At 42.7% G+C, this 22,606-nt stretch overlaps 1 protein-coding gene across 3 annotated transcripts in view; it reads left to right on the top strand.

Moving 5' to 3' along the window:
• The window catches only part of Znf521 (zinc finger protein 521), a 286,676-nt gene that overhangs the window by 30,977 nt on the left and 233,093 nt on the right, over positions 1-22,606 (top strand). For all 3 annotated transcript variants that reach the window (XM_051163356.1, XM_051163355.1, XM_051163354.1), the window contains one exon: positions 2,834-3,013. Coding sequence is in view for 2 of the 3 variants with exons in the window: in XM_051163355.1 (XP_051019312.1) it covers positions 2,834-3,013 (180 nt within the window). In the remaining variant the exon portion in view is untranslated. The remainder of the gene's footprint in view (positions 1-2,833; positions 3,014-22,606) is intronic.

Below are 22,606 nucleotides of genomic sequence, written 5' to 3'. Positions count from 1 at the left end.
GCGGATGCGCCATGCATTCCCGTTTGATAGCAGAGTTCTGTAAGATGCTCATATTTCTGAATGGTAAGGAAGGTGACTTTTTATCCTTTCTCTCTGCGTATTACCTCAAGTATTCAGTCTCCTTATTTAAAAACAAACAACTCCACAGGCTTGGCGCACAGCATCTAAATCATCACATCAAAATACAGACCCGACCCCCACATTTCCCTGAACGCTGCTGTCAGGTTTTTTTTTTCTAGAAACTGGGAACTCAGGCTAAACAAAGAAGAATATTCAGCTTGTGTACCCTGCGCCCAGCAAACATTTACTGGAGTGGGGTCACTGTGCTGAAGCGGACAGCTATTTCCTTTTCTGAATTGCCCTCTGGGTTGGCAGCCTTTTCCTACTTGGCTTCAGTCTGTGGGAGCTCTCTGGACCATTACCAGTGTGTTGAGTCTGTAACTCCAGACGGAACATTTGAAGGCAGGAAACGCCAATGCGGTGGGTCATAACGTGTCAGTCGTGGAGGACGTAGGCGTGTGGCTGCTTTTTACATTTGGAGGCAACTAGTCTGTTCCCATTTACAGACAAAAGACCAGGACAGGGCCTTTTCCCGTCTTCTGTAAGGCGTTCTCCTACCCCTTCCCCCATCTCATCATTATGAAAGAAAACTTATTGAGCACTTACCTGGAGATGCTGTTGGGCTGCGTAGAGAATGAGCCAGGGGGGAAAGGACTCTGTTACTTCTCCCCCAGAGAGGATGCATGGGAAGCTCAGTGTATTGAGGTGTGCAGCACGATGGGTGATGGAATGATAATTTTCCAGATGTCAAATCAACCCCAATTACCAGCTTAACTTAAATACTATGTTCCTTCAAATGAACAAACAAACAAACAAACAAACAACAAGCACAGCATGGCCTACTGTTAAAGATGGGCACCTGCTTTTTCCACGACCTGGTGAGATTACCTATCCATTGAGATAGAAGTCGACTCTGGTTTATCCAAATCCCCTGAAGGGGAGTGATGGCATTACGTTTATTTCAGATTCAAAGGAAGGCTTTAAACAACTTCCAGACACAGAAGGGCATGCAGTAGGCGTCCTGGGAGCATGCGACCTGCAGGTTAGCAAGCAGCTCCTCCTTCCTGCAGGAGGGCGCAGTGGCAGCATCTATGGACTTCCTAAGAAAGATTTGGCAAATGTTGATCTTGTGGATTCTTGGCTGTAGCATCTCAAATATTCAGTGAGATAATATATGTCTCATATTTAAATAATCCAAAATAGTATAGACATTAAAATTAACATTATAGTCATATTGAAAATATGGCTCTCGGTAATGTAGTATACATGTCTTAGGTACCTGGATACAATGCATCCATAATTTTCGTTGATTAGACAAGTTCTTAAAGAAAACAGAAACTCTGGGCTGGAAATGTGGCTCAGTTTGGAGAGTGCTTACCTCACATGTATAAAGCTGTGGATTTCATCCCACGCACCACACAAAAGAGGCCTGGAGCTTCCTGTCTCCTAGCCTAGAATTGTGGAAGTAGAGGCAGAAAGATCAAAAGTTCAAGGTAAGCCTCACCTACACAGCGAATTTAAGTCTTATGGCTACATAAGACTTTGTCTCCAAACAAAGAACAAACAAACCGCCCCAAATACCCCAAAAACACAAACACCAACATCGACAACAAAAAACCCAAATATTGATTGGATTGGAAATAGTTTATATCTGATTGTGGAAGACTTTTCTAAGGTTAGAAATTAATATCACCCTAATTAAGCATTGATGATATGATCCTAATTTTTTCTGATGTCGTTTTTGTTCCTCTCTCTCTCTCCACGCCAGTCATCCCATTCCTTTTCTTACACCTCTCCTCTTTTAAACATTTCTACAGAGAAGAATAAAGGCCTTAGGATTCTGGGTGGCACTTCTTTTTTTTTGTCATATGTACAAACTTACATACACACACATCTACACCCACACAGTCCATCCATCCATCCATCCATCCATCCATCCATCCATCCATCCATAATTCATTAATCCATCATGTGTGTGTGTGTAGTTTTGGTGATTGTAGATTTTTCTATAGTGAACCAAGCAACAACATATACAATCTATACATTGAACTTTTCCGCACATACAGTATCTGCTTTAATCTCTACCTACTCTGTCATTTGGGGATCATTCTTGAGCTACAGATAGAACTGTTTTTAGTTTGCATAATGCAGTCTTAGGTGGTTGTGTTTATATCTTTGTTTTGTTTTTTTTCTTTATAGTTTATAGTTTGGAAATCCAAAGACAGAATAATCTGTTTTGGCTTGCATTTGTGCTGGAAAGGATGCTTGGCTGGGTGGTAGAGCTTGCTTTGTGATTGCTGTATCACACAGATAATGGAGTAACTGTGCATTTTGACCAGCTTGTAATCAAAGGTCAATTTCTTGCCTATGGTAATTAGCTTAGCTGATTCTAGACTTTTGTATAGACTGGTAATTTCCCATGAAAGAATATATTTAGCAGAAAGGAGTTCACTCTTGGAAGTAGTTTCTTCTTCCTTTTTATTGAAGACTGTTTATTTTTAAAGTGATTTATCTTTCTCTTTTAATGAAAAACTTCTAAAAGGCAGTTTAAAAAGATAAAGTGGAGTGTGAGCGTGGTTTGTTTGAAGGGGGTGGCTATGTAGTGGGGAGGAAAACTCGGCTTTTGATCCTTCAGTATTGCATTTGGAGACCAAGCCCTTTATGCAGCTTCCAGGGAAATACCGTTTCTGGTTTTGGTAGCGAGAGGATCAAATGCTCCTTTACAGTAACCTTTCTTTAAAAGCCAATACTTACAGTCTTGATTTTCTTCCAGACCCCAACTGTAAACTTGAAGACAAGACTGAAGATGGAGAGGCAGTAGACTGCAAGAAGAGGCCAGAAGACGGGGAGGAGCTGGAGGACGAAGCTGTGCACAGCTGTGACAGCTGCCTCCAGGTGTTCGAGTCACTGAGCGACATCACAGAGCACAAGATTCATCAATGCCAGCTGACAGGTAAACGGGGCTTCTCACTTCCCCGCTTCTCACACAGTGATGGTTCTGAGGTTTTTCTTCCAGCTTGCTCCTTTGTGTGGTTTTTGCCTCTAAGCATTTCACTCTGTACAGTTGAAATCCTAGGAAAGTCTAGGGAGTTCCAACTTATGACATGGAGAGACTGTGGGGCTATCTACAAATATATTGAGTTACATTCTTAGCCAACCTGGGAAGCATTCTGTTTTCAGGGTGGTAGGTTGGACATTCCTAACTAGAGGTACTTTTGTAAAAATTCCATAATGGCTGTTTAGGGTGACCTTCATTGTTGTAGTTATTAAAAGTCTGAACTGGGAGTCAATGTGCAATATGAATACATATACATACATATAGACATATGTACACATATAGACATATTTATATGTACATACATGCATATAATTTTGCTAATTTTTTACTGAAATGCTAGGAATAAAAGGGAATATTAGATGACTAAAATAAAAGAAGAACCCTTTCAAATATTTTTCTAAAATTATTAACATTTAACTTGTTTTACCTTAAACATTATCTCTTCAGAAAAACCTTCCCTGACCCCACTCTAGGTCAGGCATCATTTTGTGTTCTTTTAAATGACCACACGTTAAGCTCCAACACTTCCTTTGTGTCACTGTTGTTGAATATTGTCTTAGTTACTTTTCTGTTGCTGTGATAAAACACAATGCCCAAAAGCAACTTAGGGAGGAAAGAGTTTCTTTCATCAAATAGCTTATAGTCTACCAACCAGGAATTCAGGACAGGAAATCAAGGCAGGAACCTGGAGGCAGGAGCTGATGCAGAGGGCATGGAGGGGTGCTGCTTACTGGCTTGCTCTCCATGGCTTGTTCAGCCTGTTTTCTTATTGCACCCAGGACCACCTGCTCAAGGGGTGATAGCACCCACAGTGAGCTGGGCTATCTCATCAATCATGAATCAAGAAACTGGCCGGTTCCCAGGGAGACATTTCCTCAATCAGGACTCACTTTTTCCAGATGTCGCTGGTCTGTGTCAAACTGACATAAAAACTAGTCAGCACATGTATCAAGTCTAGGGCTTCATGTAGGTGCATTTGCAGAGCTATGGCCCTAACCTTCCGCACCTAACACCTGAATCCTACAGTTCTCACCCAGGGGGTTCACTCCCAATCTCCATCATTAGATTTGGGCTTATGAAGGGCTTGAGCTGTGTCTTCTTCATCCTTGCATTGCACAGTGCTGGGACTTCACTAAGGCTGCCACAATCCCTGCTATGCTGTTCCTCAGAAGAGGAAAATGTTACACTCCACTGAGCCTCAGTGTGTTCAATGTAATGACTGAATAAAATGGAAACTTGGTTTATAGAATATATTCCCCCTCAGACTATAATTATCTTTGCTATACATAGACTTTGTGCCTTTTAATCCAACCAGTTGCTCATCAAAAGTATTTGAAAAATGCTTTGTTTACATGTGCAGACTTCATTCTTTTCTTCACTTGTCCTTATTTCCTACATAATATGTACAACCGCTTGCCTTAAATTTGTATTGTAAAGCATAAGGTAATAGAGATGACTTAGTGTGCACAGGAGGATGTGTGCAAGGGAATGGAGGGTCTATGTCATTTTGTACAAGAGATTTAAGCATCTGTGACTCGTCATGTCCACTAGGGAACAAGAACTGATTCCTCATGGTGGCTAAAGTGACCAGATATCAAGCATAGGTGCACTGTTGTACTGTATGTGTTGGAGGACTTAGCTAAATGACCAAAAGCCTATGTGATTTCTTCCTAACTGTCGGCCGCATGTCACCTTTTCCTCACTATTTGAAGTTGCCAGTGCTCCTGTACCTCCGCGGGTGGATATTTTCTCTCCCGTCTCTCTTTTTTCCCTAGCACAGTCTTCCTTTCACTAACAATGGTCAGGAAATATATCTATTAGACAAGTTGTTCTCCAACTGTTTTCCTAGAATATTTATATTTGTGTAAGATTTTAATGGGTGTTTCATTTTAACAAGGTTTCCTGAGCAGATTATTGTGGCGGTGTTGGATGGGATCCAGGTAAGCAGAGTTCTTTATTAAAGTGCACTGCAGCTCATCTCTTCAAGAGAGGAGTGCTGTGAGCAACTTTATTAGGCTGTACGATCTTTCAGAAAAGCCCTCCTTTTTTAGAATCATCCACCCCCCGCCTCTTCTTTGACGTGGTCTAACTTGTATCCTTGGCTGTCCTGGAACTCACAGAGATCCTCCTGCCTCTGACCCTTGGAAACTGGGATTAGAGGCATGTGCCACCGCACTGCCTAGAATGATGTGTGTTAGCAATACAATCATTTTTTTTATAACCTTGTTGGATTTTTAGGGTAACTTTTATCATATTATTTCAAGTGTACAGAAAACTTACAAAGTAATTTGGAGAATTCTTCGGTATGGTTAATTGGCTTACGAGTTGCTTATATTTTGTATTATTTGTGTCCTGCTTTCATTCCTCCACTGCTTACCATTATATTATTAATATTTGAAGATAATCTCAAAATATCACACCCCTAGAAATGCAACTTGTGTAATTCCTAGGGACCTATCTATTTTTCTGACCACTGTGCAGTTACCAGATTCAAGAAAGTTAAAATTCATTTAACAACAAATTAATACTCATCTCGTTATCACTAATGTCTAACTTATAATCCATATTTGAATTGCAATCAAGTGTCCCAATGATGTCCTTTATAACTTTCCCTGGTTTGCTTCATCCTGAATACAGGATCACAGGCACCATTTAATTGCCAAGTGTCTTCTGCTTGCTCCGACCAGGGATTCTTTCTCCATCTTCCTTTGTGCTTTTGACAAGGGCCTTTTTGAAGAGCACCTGGCCGACTTTGTAGGAGTTCCATCAGAGTGGGTTTGTCTGTTGCCTCATAGTCACATGCAGGTTCTATGTGGCAAGGCCAACACTATGACGTCACACCATCCTTACTCATTGCACCCTGGAAGTAAATAGTATCAGTCCACTCCAGTGATGTCAACACCGAGTCCTTGTTTTCCCTGGTGTCTACCATTCTTGTTCAGTGTAACTTACTGTTTCCTCTTCCTTTGCAGTGCAAGGACACTTTATGAGAAGAAACTGTTATAGCTCAGCTTCACAAATCTTCAATCACTGTCTGTCTTCACTGTCATGCCATAATCTTTGTTACTTGTTGGCTTATTACTATTTATTATCTTACTCATTTATTTGTATCATCAATGATTTTTAGATTACTTTATTCAGTGATTTATAGTTTATTATATATATGTACGTACATATCAATCATCTTTCTGTCTGTCTATCATCTATTTATCATCTGCCCATATATCCATGCGTCATCTATTTCACTCTATGCATGGCCATTCATTTATTAATCATCTGTCTGTCTATCCATCCATCCATCCATCCATCCATTCATCTGTCATCCATTCATTCTTTCATCCATCATCTATTTTCGTATGTTGAGAATCAGACTCACAAGGTCTTTTGCTAGATAGGCTACATTCCTAGCTGCCTATCGGTGTTTTCACTTATTTATTGTCTTAGATTTAGCAATGAGCATGAATACAAACTATGTCCTCTGCTGTCTGTTTTATACGTCTCTGTCATTGCCTAGGGGACTTGCTTTGCTTCTTGAACAAGAAAAAACTCTCGGTCATGTTCTTTTCTTGTCCAGTCATGTCCTGCAATCAATATTTTGGTGATTTTTAGCATTTTTAGTTTTCGTTAGGGTAATGTGATATAAGGGTTCATTTAAGGAAACAAGGTATTTAGGACTCAAGTGTTAACTGTTGTGTGCTCAGAACTACGTCTTACTGTCTATTGGGCTCTCAGCTAACTGAACTAGGACATATACAAATCTGCTAATATGATTTGTAATATATACATAATATGTTCCATAACCCACACATACAGAAGTAAAGAGAATGTCCTTGGACATTAACAAAAGCCCTGTGTTTATATTGACATCTCCAACTCAACCTAACGTCTCAGGCACTTCCTTTTCTATTTCCTGACCCTGTTGGTCACTGTCTCATGGAATGATAAGAAGTTGTCTGCTATCATCCTCATCCTCAGTGTACGGAGTCATGTGCTTCAGCCTCGAATGCATGTTAAGTAATCCCACACTGGCTGACTCATATAACCGTGATAAGCATGTCAACCGACTAGAACTTAATATCTTTGTAGTTGGTAAGCCTACATTTAATACAGTATTTATGTGGGATAAAATTAAAATGTCACGAGTGTCTAGTTTGATGAATTTTGGTGAACTGCACACACTCATGTACTGCATCCATTTCACATGTAGATGTTCTTTTGTGTTACAGTCCTCTCTACCCTTCTTGCTCAAGAGTGCTCTACCAGAAGTTCCGGGCCTTTTGAGTTCCTTAACCATAGATTCCTTTAGGCAGCGACTGTATGCTGTGGTGCACTATGGACTCTTTGCATCTGGGTCTTTTGTGTGGTGTGCCAAGGAAACTCTTTCATGCTATTTTAAAGTATGTTTTTCCTTTGTTTTGATTCTGTTTTTCACTGTTAAGTAGTATTCTGCATGTTCAAATAATACTCCTGTCATATGGCTATACTGTAATTTATTTTTCATTGTCTTTTTTGCTAGACATCTTGGTAATTTTTCCTTTTCTTTTTTGTTATTGTGAATTAAGTTGTCATGGACCATCTATCCTTCTGTGGGCATATGTTGTAAGACACTTGGGTTGATGACACAGGAATAGAGGTGCTGTGTCTTGAGGAAGCTGAAGCGGAGGCTATGCCTGCTCAGCTTCCAAGCTTGTTCCCAAGATTGTTGCTGCCCTTTGTACTCCTACCAGCCCTGGGTCAAACATCCAGTAGCCATCGTCCATGCTGCCAGTTCACACTGCCAGTCTTGTGAATTTTGTCTCTCTTTTGGGTATGAATTGCTCTTCTTTGTGGATTTGCTTAGGGTTGCCATTTCACATACATTAAACTGACCTTGTTTAATAGCTCTTTTCCTTAGAACACAGAACATAGTTTTATTTTGTGAAAATCCAGGGTCTTACTATATAGCCCTGGCTGGTCCATAACTTACTACATAGACCAGACTGGCCTCAAACTCTTAGGCATAACATTTACCTCTGCCGTCTGAGTGGTGGGATTAAAGGCGAGTTCTACCACATTCTTGTGAGAATCCTATTAAATACAGATAATCGGTATGACACTGTTTTTAGGTGGATGGTTAGTTCATTAAATGAAACTTTTCACTCATGGCGAATAGTGCTACGTTAGCACAGAACTGCACATGCATACTGCCTGGCATATACAAAGCCAGTGAGCAATGTTTTCTAGGGTGAGAATGGCTGTATGTCCCACCCAGGGTGCATTTCATTCATGCATCTGTTCATTCTTCACTCTTGTCACGTTGAAGATTATCACATCAGGGTATCATGCATTTTTGGCAAGCATTCCACCACTGAGTGATACCCCCATCCTAAAGTTATTTTCAGATTTAAATGCTGGAAAGTCAACTCTGCAGTCTCCTCAGTGAGCATGCACCCTTTACGGAGTGCCTGGCTGATACCTCTTCACGTTCAGCTTCCTGAATCAGAAGCCCAATGAAAGGCCCACGTCTGTCTCAGCTGACGTTAATGGTATCTGCAGAACATGGTATGGTGCAGAACAGCTAATGTTTAGGGGTTAGATGCTGCTTTTCCTTTAAAAGTAACAAAATGCTTGCTCTCTCTAGGTACAAGGTTTTCGGAAATTGTGGATCTGCCTTGTGCTCATAGAGTACAGTGTTTTAACTGAGGGTCAGCGAACAAAAGTGACTTATTGAATCATGTCAGGAAAGAGTAATAGGGTTCGTTTCTATGTACCGAAAGACCAAGAGAGTAAATAAAACCAAAAAAGAAAAGAATGACGATGGTGGTGATGGTGGTTGTCATGGTGGTGATGATGGTGGTGATGGTGGTGGTCATCATGGTCGTGCTGATGGTGGTGATGACTTTGTGTGCATGCCAGTGGTTGCCTAAGACCACCAAAAAACAGTTATTTCTGTAACGATGTATAGAAGTAGCAAATTACAGTCATTAAGTAGCAACAAAAATAATTTTATGGTTGGGGGGGGTCACCACAACATGAGGAGCTGTATGAAAGGGTCGCACAGCATTTGGAAGGTTGAGAACCACTGGTGTATGGGTGTGTGTTAGAGGGGTAGGGGGTAGGGTTAAGGATGTAAGGCCAGAGTAGAAGGCTAGAGAGGGAAGAGCAGAAGAAATTGAAATAATCCACATTAGATGAAGGTGTCCGTGTTGAAGTTTGCACTAGCTGGAGGGTGCCGTCCACTCTGCTCAGGAGAAGATTAGAGACACATGAAGAATTTTAATTAAAAGGGTGATTTTTTTGATGTCTTTCAGTAGAAGTTAAGGGACAGTGTCCCCTGCATTGTCTTCCAGCTGCTGCAGTGAACCCTCTCTCTGGGTACCACCTGTTTTTAAAACCCCAGCAAAGGGAGTGGCAGTGTTTTTCCTTTTTTTTTTTTTTTTCTCTTGGTTTAATTCTTTTTTTTTTTTTTTTTTTTTTTTTTTTTTTTTTGTGTTATAACTAAAAATTATTTTTTTTTTATTAATTTATTCTTGTTACATCTCAATGTTTATCCCATCCCTTGTATCCTCCCATTCCTCCCCCCCCCCTCTTGGTTTAATTCTTAAACCTTCCATTGTTCTCATTGGTCTTGTTTTTTTTCTTTTTTTTTTTTTTTTTTTTTTTTTTAGCTTTATCAGCCCTGCTGGTGTCTTCTTGCCTCTAGTCCCTTCTCAAATCCCCTGTCCGCTGCACTCACCCTTTCCTCTTCTGTGCCTTTCACAGACTCGGAAGGAATCTCCAGTGATTCTTGGACCCGTGTGGACTCTCTTCAGTTAATCGTGTTGCCTTTGCTGAGCTGCTTGGCCCTGCCTAGGTAGATGACAACCTGGAGGGGTTTCCATGAGTACTTTGTGTGAAGGAAGAGTGGATTCCTAGCAGTGTGTTGCAGTGCTTAAAATATAGAGAAGAGTTAGGCAAGAGAGAAGCCACGTGACTCGTTGGTTTGCAAAACAGGTGCCTGGTGGTTTGCGGCATCTGGACGTCACACAGGCTTCTGGGGGTGGCTGGGCTCTTCTGCTGTGAGATGGCTTGAGAAACCCCACATTGGCCCTTAAGCTCCCTTAGGTGCAGGGTTTCTTAGTGACTTCACATCTATCCCTTTGGTGACTTTCGCCCCCAAATGTGATGCAGATTCTTTGAGCAGTTTGCCTCAGTGGACACTGGTAGCACCATATCAAAAGGCTTTAGGTCCTGGGCCAAGCCACTGCAGGTGACCATGAGGTCATGAGTTAGCCAGCTGCAGGGCATTCTGCAGGAAAGAATTCGGGCATGGAGGGAGTCACACCTCCCCCCCCCCGGGGGTCTGGATCCTAAGGGTGCTTTGGAATGTCAACAGAATCAGGAGGAGAGATTTGATTTAGAGTTTGACAAAATAGCTTCAAGCATAGCAAGGGACAGAGTGACACCCATGTAGATGAGATTTCTCTTTCTTTGTCTTGTGGTACTGCCTTTTTTTTTCCAGTCTGTAATCCAGCATGCATAAGTAAATTACATACCGTCCTTGCTTGAAGGAAGAGGGGCAAAGGTGAAGGCAAACTTAAATCCCACTCTTCAGTTGGAGCCATAGAAGGCAGCCACCTGCCTGGCCTCAGCCTCACTGTGTTTTCCTGGAGGCTAGGAAGGGAGGGGAGCCAGCCCTCCAGTGCTGTTGGGACTCTGATGCAGAAGACAGATTATCAAAATATATATTTACAGAAGGAAAAGCACAGCGAACCTTTCATTGTCCTAATCCACAAACCCTATCATTCCTTGCCAATTCCCTCAGGGGGCGGGGAGGGCTGCGAGCCAGAGGGGTCTCATCACGCTACTCAACAAAGATTTAATAGCAGGGTGCTGTGGGGAAGGCTGAGATTACAGGACTTTATTATGCTTACAAAACGAAGTAGGAACCAGCATTGTAAATCATCGAGCCTAAGCTACACTTAGCCAGATGAACGTGTAAAGTGCATTTGGTTATAAGGCTTGCTCCTCGCTCTGAGTCCGTTCTCTCTTGTCTCCTGCTAATTTGCAAACTCGAGTTGTCTGCTAAGTGCTCCTTCACATCATTAACATGAATTGCTTGGGTGCATATGCAGAAAATGCCAAGTGGATGGTATTACTTCTTAACCCAGCGTCCGCCATCCTATTGGTAGCTCACTAAGTAGAAATCCACAGAAAGGCTCCTGTGTTTTGGGGACATATGTTTGCAAATCAGATTCATAAAGCACTAGCCAGATTTGATGTTCCCTTTTTCTTTTTCTCCTTTCTTTTCTTAAAGTTTTCGTTGCTGATATGTTTATACATGATTATTGTTTTTGCACCATTTCCATCCCTCCTTCTTCTCCTCTCATGTCCTCTTCTTCAAAGGCATGACCTCTTCTTTTCTTTTCACCATCATCACTATCATCATCATCACCACCATCATCATCATTATTAATTAGTGTGTGTGTGTGCGTGTGTGTGTACATCTACTGAGTCCAACTGGTGTTGCTTGTATGTATATATTCTTAAGGATGGCCTCTAGGGATTGGATTGCCTATAAGAAGGACTGACTCCCTCTCCGACGTTCTTGCCTTCCTTCCTTCCTTCCATTTTTTCTTCCTTCCTTCTTCCATCTTTTCTTCCTTCCTTTTCCTTCCCTCTCTTCCTCCCTCCCTCCTTTCCTCTCTTTGTTTATTTCTTTCTAAGCTTAGGTCTCAGGTAAGTGTTATACTACTGAGCTATGTCTCTTAAATTGTTGCTGTTGTTAATAATATTATTTTTTGTTATTGTTAATCTTGAGACAGGTTTTCTCTAAGTTGTTCATTATTATAACCAAGGCGGGCTTCCAACTTGTGATCCTCCTGCCTCAGCCTCATAAGTAGCTGGAAGTACCAGTGTGAGCCTGTTGTCTATCAATTGGTTTTAAGCAAACCATGTTCCTGTGTTGGTTCCCATGTTGAGGAGAACGAGTTGAGCAGATGAGCAGCTGTTGTATAAAGCAGTGTGTTCACTTCATTTTATTTTCAAAGTTAGACTTTCTAGGGTCTTCGCACAGTTCTTGAGCAGCGAAAGCCTTCAGATACATGAAGCATCATGATAACTTTTGTTTTCTTTTGTTTTGTCCAGAGAGAATCTTTTAAAAGTGAAAATGTGTCTGCAGGTGTTCTATAGCCATGGAGAATTAAACCCTAGGTGGTTCCTCTTCTGTCTCTAGTTCTGCTGGCAGGATACTGTGGGGAAGTGCGACTTTGTACCAGCGTATTAAAACTGCATTTACAACCTATTTTTTTCAAAAGGTTATAAGTTGAAGTAAACTATGAAGAATCAATATGTTCTTAAATTTTTTTTAGCTCATATTAGTTTAATATGAGGCATTGTAAGTTTTATTTGCATATTTAGCTATATTAACCCATTATGCTTTATTAGTCATTTATATAATGATAATTATATCTATATTAATTAGATTTAAGTTAGTGTAAGTTTCATTTTAACTTCCCTTTTTTTTTTTTTTAGATGAATTGTGGCACCCTACCTAAAATATTCCCAAACTGGTAGCCTAGCCACCTACTTCCTTAAATCCTGGTTGAAGGTGGTGTCTTACTTGTGCTTTTGGCATGCGCGTAACAGTGTGGAGACCAGTGATTTTAAACCTCTTTGTCAGAAGTTAGTATGTATTTTCATGTGCTTTTATTGATGCCCCACATGCGGACATGCAGTGTCGAGCATATCCAGATGTGGAAATGGGAAAATGGTATAACGATGAAACAAACATAGTTTACAATAATTTTGCGATTGTAGACTCCCAGCCCAATTGCTCATTTTTTTTTCCAGCTCATTTCATCCCTAACAGATGCAAGAAAAGACGCTTCACAAACTCGTGAAGAGCTGGCCCGCTGTCCTCAGGGACCTCCCCGGCCCTGCTTCCCCAGTGCTGGAATGACAATGCGGTCAAGGCTCCTGGCTCTTTCCCATGGGCTCCTCACACGAAGAGCCTTGTGTTCACATTCCCTCCCTTCTGTAGCAGGCACTTTACTCACTGAGCCCCCTCTCCTGTATCTAAAATGGCTGCTTACAAACAGTGTCTTTTCTGACTGGAGGCTAAATATTCAGACTTCGAGCCCTACCCTGGGGTAATGCACCCCTGTCCCACAGAACACTTCTTGCTGATCACATTCTCCACAACAGGAAAACGACTTGAGAGTCTCTGGCACTCACTACCCAATCCAGAGAAAGTGGTCCAGCCAGATGTGTTATTATCTTCCTCCACCAGGGCGGTGACTAAGTCTGCTATGAAGTTAACAAAAAAAAAAAAAAAAAAAGAGCAACCTGTAATTGGTTAGTGAGTGATCTCCTCTCTCTGGTTCTGGGGAGTCAGTTCACTTTTTACCACCTGTTATTTCAGTGCTGATCTTGTTTGCTATGGCAGATTAGTAATAATTATGGTGTTGTTTGTAAGTGTGTGGTTATTGGGGGGTGTGGCTCTTACAATGGCACATGTGTGACAGTTATAGGACAGTTTGGGGAAGTTGATTCTCTCCTTTTATTGTGTGTGTGTCCTGGGGTTTGAAAAGACTTTTTACATGCTCAATCATATTGCTAGCTCTTTTTGGTTATATATTTATTTTTTTCAAGAGCAGAATTTTAAAAAGTAGAGGTCCCTTGTCTGCCACTCTCATCTTACCATGCCTGTGAAATCTCTACTGAGATTCCTTTTGTCCTTAGAGCTCTTCCAATGATTTCATATAACGTAGCTGGGCTTTGTAAGAGGCCAGGCACATGAGTTCTGTAGTTGGTGATATATTACATGTGTTAGCTATATTAAAATCAAATAGCTCACATGCTGAAAGGGCAGCTTAGAAAAGCATGGTGTTCTGCACGGTGTGCCATCTCTTACTACTAGGCATTTTGACTCTCAGCCTGCTTTTCCTAAGTTGTGGATCACAGCACAGCTGAGAGGAAGCAGGATGCCCCGGAAGGCTGGATTTCCTGACTGGAGAACAAATGGTACATTCACTTAATTTTAACAAGAAAACCCAACTGGACTCTCCTTCCTTAATTATAACCATGCTCACATTAATATGTCCTCTGGTTAACTCGAGTATTTAAAAGGTGTTACAGTTTCAGAAAAGAAAGTGCATGGATCTGTGTGTTCAAAATGTTACCTTTGAGCATCTGCTGAACCACAGTGGTTTTATGAACTGTCTTTACCTTCATTGTATAATTAAGAATGAACATCTAATGATCTAACCATATGATCGGGCATGAATATCTAGCTATCTGATTGTCTGGTTTTAGGATTCATTCGCCCCAAACTTGTAAATAAAATGTCAAGCCCACAAGCCATGGGAGAATCTCTCTGAGAACTTCTAGAGTGTCCTTGATGGCCATCGCTGGTGATTAAAGCTGTCAGCGTGTCCCTGTGGAGATGTGTAAAAATTGTAAATCAAGAGCTGTATTCGGAACATGAAAGCCATGGGGTCTTTTGTGGGGAAGATGGATTAAAAGAGGCCCACGATTTCCTAGGTCCATGGCAGCCATGCTGCTTACCTTGTCAACGGGGCAGGACCCTGTTGCACCGAAAGGCTGTCTTCTTCGCGCGTAGGCCCATCTAATTGTGAAAGCCCGCACTATAAAACACGACGGAGAAACTTTTACATTTTTGCCTGAGCACACTTGATTCTGTTTTAAAGGTCATTCCCCTTAAGATGCTGGTAACTGACATCTATTTTCCTTTTTTAGACTGTGGGCTGCTAAAGAATCTATGAAAAGTAGCTGCTTTCCACACCCTGCTCTTTGTGCTAAGCCCCTGTCTGGGGAGCATGCCTAGGGACTGGCGGAGGTGTCACAGAGGTCAGTGACCTCTTAATAGGTCTTGGAGGGGGAAAGTGGGAATCTTTCTGCCCTGTGCCTCAGGGCTTGGTTTCTTTAAACTTCAAGGGGTTGGACTGGGACTCTCCCCCTTTCCTTCGGCTTTACCTTCAGGGGAAATTGATCGATTACAAGTGATTATTCTACAAACTCTGAACGCTCTCCCTCCCTCTTTGTTCCAACTGGAGCTTCTCAGAGTTTAAAGGGATCGCGCCTCCTGGGTGAATGCTAGGATGAATGTAGGTAGATTACTGGGTAGAACTCTTTGAACACACATTAGAAGTGCTAAAAAATATATTCGTAACAGTAGGGAATATCTGAAAGCAAAACGGGCCGAGGAAATATTTGTTTCAATATAATTATAACATAATTATGTGGGATATTTTGGGGCACATGATTAGCTGTTCGAATGCAGGATCTCAGTAGTAGGTCAAGCCAGGAAAATAACAGAGGTCAGAGCAAGGGATGAGCAAACTGGCAAAGTCAGGGTGATGAATAGGACCATAAGGGGGGGCACCTAGGACAGCCATTGAGGGCTGGGTGGTACCTGTCCTCTGGTAGCACTGCAGGGGGCCATTAACCTATGGCTTTCATTGTTTCCTAACTTTTTTGTTTAACAACAGCAAAGTGATATGCACATACTGTTTTGCATGTGCAGTATGTCTGATTTACAGGGACTTTGGATCCAATATGCATTAAATGCGTGATTTCATCAGGCTTTTTCTTTCAAACTATCATTCTTTGTCTCTGCCTTGTGCTCCTCTAACCCTCTGAGCTTGGCTCCCTCGTTGTCAGGGATGGCGAGGCTCCAGCGGCTCCAACCTTTTCATGAACTCAGAACCGGCAGAGAGATGCCACAGCCACATCCGAGTAAATATTCCGCTTGATCATCAAGAAATGCCCATTTTAAAGTCAGATCTTCTGAATGCCATTGCAATTGATCTGGAGACACACCCACTCTCCTGTTGGTTGCTCGAGGTGATGAGGGCTAGTTCATTTCTTCTGGATTTCTTGGAGTGGGGCCACTTTTAAAAGCCCCTCAGATCTCTGGGTCCTCCCACTTTGGAGATACTGGACTGGAGGGTGGCTGGTCAGGTCTGGGTGGGGTGTTGATTACAAACGCAGGAAATCGAACTCAGATCAGCTCCCATCCCTGCCTTCTCCGTCCTTCTCAAAAAGGAGACATTTTACAGACACAGTTATCATTGGTCACGTGATTTGAAGCAACAACACGCTTAGAAACCACTTGTAGAAAGCCACGTGGTGTGCATTCACACCCAAAGCCGGGTTTTTGGCTGTATCATTTTCCAGCTAATTTATGAATTATTTAAAATGTGTACTTTTATTACTCAGACTGCCTTTAAACTTAACTTTTTATAGTCTAATTTACAAAAATGTTCCCCGTTGTAATGAACTGATCAGGCTGGCAGGCTCCTAAGCGTGCTTTTGTAATGCTTTTGAAATCTGTCAAAGCTATCCTATACATATTTCTTATACTTAATTTTATTTTGTATAAAAAGTATTTTCTTTTTATCTAATGTTTTATACTTAATATCAAGAAGCCATGTCTGCTGCATATACACGTTGGTTTAATATTTCATATTTGATATTTTGTATTATCAAGCTTTCAAAAGAGAAATCTTTAAGGTTTTACATACAGACGAACATTTGAGTTGTAGGTGTGTATTCATTTTGTGCCTTTCCTGTTCTTCTGAAAAATCTTTTATCCATTCAGCTTAGTACTCTCCCTCCCTGTTGTTTTGCTCATTTTCTCTTTTCTAAGGTTTTCTTTTCAGGGCACAAGCCTTAGGTCAGTGTTTCTCAACCTTCCTAATGCTGTGACCCTTTAATATAGTCCCTCATGTTGTAGTGACCCAAAGCAAAAAATTATTTTCATTCTTACTTTATAGCTGTAAACTTGCCACTGGTGTGAATCATAATATAAATACCTGATATGCATGATATCTGATATTCGACCCCTGTGAAAGGGTTGTTTGACTCCTCAAAGAGGTCACAGCCCCAGGTTGAGAACCACTGATTGCTTTTGTCTTTCCCTTTGTCCGTCCCCCCCAACCCCATGGAAGTACCCCTCTGTATTAGAGAAAGAACATAATTCTCTGAACCCCTTCACTTCCTTTATTTCTTTCCATCAACTTTTGAACCTGTGGAAGCCTAAGCAGTGCATCTTCTGTACTGTTGGAATCATCCTGCTGTTTGGCTTAAAATCAGTAGTCCTTGTCCCATCCTGTGTGTTCTGTATGTCCTGTGTGTCCTGTGTGTCCTGTATGTCCTGTATGTCCTGTGTGTCCTGTATGTCCTGTGTGTCCTGTGTGTCCTGTGTGTCCTGTATGTCCTGTGTGTCCTGTATGTCCTGTATGTCCTGTATGTCCTGTGTGCCCTATATGTCCTGTTTGTCCTGTATGTCCTGTGTGTCCTGTATGTCTTGTGTGCCCTGTATGTCTTGTGTGTCCTGTATGTCCTCTATGTTCTGCCTTCCATTAGTCTACTTTCCTTCTGCGCGCAAACTGCTTGCCCTTTGTAGCTCATTTGTCCCCTTGCCCAGTGAAACAAGCAAAGAACCATTATCTCTACCTTAGCCTTTGTTGGTGTGCACTCAATTGATGCCTAACAGAAAAGTAGTGACAACTTTCTTCTTGTGAACATAGTTTCAACTCTGACCAATGCCCATGGATATGGAATGTTCTTACATGCTGTAGCTGGGCTTCACATAATGCTGTCTGACACCCACTTCTACATGGAGGATGCCAGCACCCCAAGTGGCATGCCTGCCCAAATTCCTCTAGACATTTATCAGAATTTCAGTGCAGGACACTTATCAAGATCCTGTTACTTGACTGTTTTGACCCTGGGTTTTCCATAATCACCCTTGTAAAGGCCTGATGCCCAGGAAGAACTACATGAAGGTGGTAAAAAAAAAAAGAAGTGAAGATGTGGGGCTTAGAGGGCCGTCTTTAGATGAATGAGTGTGTGCCTTGCCTGGGATTGTTGATTAGGGCTCTGTCCTGGCCTTTGTTTCCTGGTGACAGCCTGGAATGTTCTGCTTTGGTGTGTATGCCCTGACATTGTTATCTGACACCTTGCCCAAAAGTTTAAAACCACTTGGTCTACCCAGACATGGACTAGAACCTCTAAAGCTGTGACCAGAGTAGTTAGAGTAATGGGGAGGTGATGGCACCCAGATACACACTAGGCTGTTAGAGCACAGGGCCCAGGAGCACTGGGAAGAGCGATGTAGAGAAAGGACACTGGGAGCTTGAGAGATGGATTCAAGGAGCACTTGGTACCTTTGCAGATCAGTGAGATTTAGTAAGGGGGAGGGGAAGGGAGGGAAGAAGAAAGACAGGGAGAGAGAGAGGGGTGTGTGTGTGTGTGTTTAAAATGGTTGTGGCAGCAGGACTGGACAGGCTAGTTCTTGCTGATAAAAGAGAAAAAGGGAATAGTTGAAGTGAAAAAGCAAAGTAGCAGAGTGTCACCGTGATGGGAAGAAAAACCATGTGACAAGGAATCACTGAGAGCTGATGTGTGCGTAACTCATCTGTTGCCATTGAACAAAGACCACTGTATCAACTGTGTGTTGTCTCAGAGTTTCTGTAGACAAGGGTGATGGGAAATTCTGACATAGGGTAACTTAGGAGGTTGAAACTAGGTGCTGGTCAGGGTTGGAGGGTCTCTGAGCACAGTCATAGGGCTGCTGACCAGAGACCTGACTACAGGCCTCACTGTCTGGGCCTCTGTGTAGAAGGGTGCATAACATAGCCATTGGCCTTTCCTAAAGAAAGAAATGAGAGAAGGGGGGGGTGAGAAAGAAGGAAGGATGGAGACGAGGAAGGCTGGAGGAGGAGGTCGCGTGGAGTGGAGGAGCAGGAGGAGACAGGGAGGAGGAGGATGAAGAGAAAGGACAGGAGGCGGGTGATTGGAGGAAGAAGAAAAGAAAGAGGACCAGAAGGAGGAAAAGGAGAGGAAGAGGGAAGAAAAAGGAGGAAGAAGAGGAGGAGAAGGGAGGGGAGGAAGAGGAGAAGCACAAAGAAGTCGAGGAGGAATAAAGAAAGGTGGAGGAGGAAGACCAGGAAGAGGGGAGAAGGAAGAGCGAGAGAAGGAAAAAGATGAAGAGGAGGAAGAAGAAGAGGGGGTGGAAGAGAAGTATGAGAAAGAGCAGGAGGAGGAGGAAGAGGCAAAGGGAAGAAGAGGAGGGAGAGGAGAAGGAAAAGAACAGAGAGGAGGGAGGTGACAGGTGTGATGCCGCAGCCACACAGCCTCCTAGGTGATTCCCTACTCTCAGACTAAGCTGCAGCATCTCCCATGGCCAACTGTTGGCACACCTTTCAGCCTTTGCTGAGCACACACTATTAATCCTGAGTGATGCGAAGGAGAATCACACAGGCATAAGATGTAGGTGGTCAGGTCACGAGGGCTATGCTGTAGGCTCATGGCTGCAAGGAGCTAGGAAGAGGAGCTGGGTATTCTTGGCATGACAAAGAGCCGTGCTTGGACCTTCCTTTTGAATCTATGTCCTCTGCGTTTCAAGCATTTCTTATGTATACATAGCCATGGGGAGTTGAGTTAGCAGGGATTCTCCATTTGCTGGTACCTTTATAGCCAATGAAGGAATTGGTCTGTATTCTAGTCAGATTCAGTTAGAGTGTTAAGCTCAGAGATGGATGGATTTTGATGATTGCTGTTCCAAGTGGCAGGCACATGTTACCTGTGTTCCCATTGGTCTGTATTGTGCCGAGCAGAGTAGACTGGAGGAGGCTTTCTAGATAGGAAGCTCTTGCAATTTGTGGGGAGGGGGAGGCTGAATCCAAGCTCAGGTGTGGATGGGGGTGGGTGGGGCTGGGTCCAGGTGCAGGTGAGGAGGGCCAGACAATAACTAAGGGGTGTGCTGCTCAGGTGCACCCATGGGCTCCTGGTAGGCATGGGGACAAGACGTAGGAACAGTTCCGGAGCCCTGGAGGGACTCCAGTACCTAACAATTGACACCAGAAATGAGAAAGAAATAGCCTTGTGAGCTACAGTGGTGGCAGTCATTTTTTTGGCAATGTGGAATTTGAGATTCTTTCCTGGCTAGAACTGTTTAGAACCCTGAGTTTTTCCTTAGGCCAGAAACAAAGGTGGTTCATGACCTCTTTCTCTTCTTTGAATCACAGGTTATTTGTCCATTTGAGATTTTCTTTCGTGTGATGTCTGTACTTTTGTAACTCTTTCTGGTCTAGTTTTTGAATTATTAACTTAATTTTTGCATACATATATGTATGTTCACAAGTGTGTGGGTATGTATATGTATGCGGATGCAAATGTGTGTCAAAGCCCAAGGTTGACATTGAATATTTTCCTCAACCACTGTCCACTGTATATGTTGAGGTGGGGCATCTGGCTGAACCTGACACTCCCATTTCCAGTAGTCTGGCTAGCCAGGATGCCAGAACTTTTTGGCTCTGTGTCCGTTCTCCAGCTGGGATTGCAGTGGGCCACTACTCTGCCCAGCTCCTAAGTGTGTTCTGGGGATCTGAACTCTCATTCATATGCTTGTGTGGCACTGCCCTAGTCAGTTTTCTACTTTTATGCAAATACCTGCTTAGGTTGGCTACTACTTGAGAGCTGGGTTCCGAATGGAAGGCTCTTTAGTTAGGGCGATCTCAGCAAACAGAATGGAGGACTCTGAATTCTCTGCAAAGAGGAGACTCAACAAGAAGCGAGGCTGTGGATGCTCTTGTCTTTTGAGATGGGGATTTCTACAGCTAGGGCTTACTGCCTCACTGAAACGCAGCAGCAAAGTGATTCTTTACTCCTTTAGGATTAGATCAGCGGGGCTGGAGAGATGGCTCAGAGGTTAGGAGCACTGACTGCTTTCCCAGAGGTCCTGAGTTCAATTCCCAGCAACCACATGGTGGTTCACAACCATCTATAATGTGATCTAATTTGCACTGTATACATAATAAATAAATAAATCTTTCCAAAAAAGCAGTAATCAGTGGTCTCCCCCTCCCCTCACTGTCGCCCTCCCCTACCTTGCCTCCCTCTCCCTCTCCTTTTTCACTAATGGCCATCTCTATGGGAAATCTTATTATTAGGGAATCCTTAGTTATGACCAGGAACTGCCACCCCATTCCTCCCTGCTAAGCTCTCAGAAATATGGGGGTGGGGACAGAGAGAGAGAGAGAGAGAGAGAGAGAGAGAGAGAGAGAGAGAGAGAGAGAGAGAGAGAGAGAGAGAGAGAAACACAGAGCCAAACAGAGACAGAGACACAAAGAGACACAGAGAGAGACAGAGAGTCAGAGAGAGAAAAAGACAGAGACAGAGAGACACAGAGTCAGAGAGAGAAAGCGAGAGAGACAGAGAGACAGAGACAGAGATAGAGACAGAATAAAAGAAAAGAAAGAAATTAATTACCAGACAGATTTAGTTTGACTACTCACTGCTTGAAATCTTCGACCACCTTGTGAATCTTAACAGGCTGCTTTTATGGCTGCTTTTCACGTTGCCGTTTCCCCATCATTTCCCTTTGTATTATTTTCATTAAAAATTCCATTAGCTTAAAAAAAATCAATGTAATCATTTTGGTAGTAATTAATTCTTAGCAATCTTCTGAAGGAGAAATGAAGGAATAAAACTTGAAAGTGTTAAAATGCATAAAAAGCAACGTGTGGTTCAAGGGCCCCTTAGAGAAGCGGGCATGGATGGTGGAGGGGTCATTCTGGCGGAGGGTCTCAGGCAGCACCCATGCCAATACTGACTCTGTTGCCCTAGGCCATCGGCTCGAAGTTTTCATCTTAAGTCTTCTTCTTTTTTTTTTTTTAAATTTATTTATTTTATTATGTACACAATGTTCTGCCTGTGTGACTGTCCATAAGATCTCATTATTGATGGTTGGGAGCCACCATGTGGATGCTGGGAATTGAACTCAGGACCTCTGGAAGAGCAGACAGTGCTCTTAACCACTGAGCCATCTCCAGCCCCCCATCTTAAGTCTTCTTATCTGTGAAGGAAGGACAGTAATGAAAAGTTGATAAAAATCACCCATTCCACTGTTTTAAGTAGGTGGCCCAAGTCTCGGTCTACAGCGTCTGGCCTCTGAGGGTACCTGATAAACATTTTGTATTTTACTGATGTTATTAAACATGCTAATGGCTCCCGGAGATAAATCGTGGGAGTAGGATTTGAAAATGTTCCTGACACCTCTGAAAGGAGAAAGTGTGACTTTAACATTTTGTCTTCTGCCTTAAAATTCTCCCCTTACAACTCAGCAGGGATGGGGAGGGGTTGGGTTTATAGCTCCCCTGTAGAGCACTTCTTAGCATGGTACTAGGTTCAATCCCCACTATTGCCAATAAATAGATAAACTCAAAAGGGGCTGCTGCATCCTGGATGCTGCAGGAAGGGACTGTGGAGGGGTCAGCATCAGTTCTGTGCATGCCACCTTCCTGGGAAGACCTTGATATCCAGCTTTAGGCAGAGCAGAGATGTTGGCTTTGGGGAATAAAGCAGAAACCGTGCTGCTGTTACAGGAAACCTACTGACCCCGCAGCTTCATTCTCCATGACCTGCTAATCATTAACACCGTCATAGGCTTTCTCATGTTCTCTGTGTGGGGAGTGTGATCATGTGCAGTGGGCCCCCTGC

This window comes from Acomys russatus, chromosome 20 (assembly GCF_903995435.1).
Source record: "Acomys russatus chromosome 20, mAcoRus1.1, whole genome shotgun sequence".
Taxonomy (NCBI): Eukaryota; Metazoa; Chordata; class Mammalia; order Rodentia; family Muridae; genus Acomys; species Acomys russatus.
Note: the sequence above shows the minus strand (reverse complement) of the source record. Positions and strands in the feature narration are given on the sequence as shown.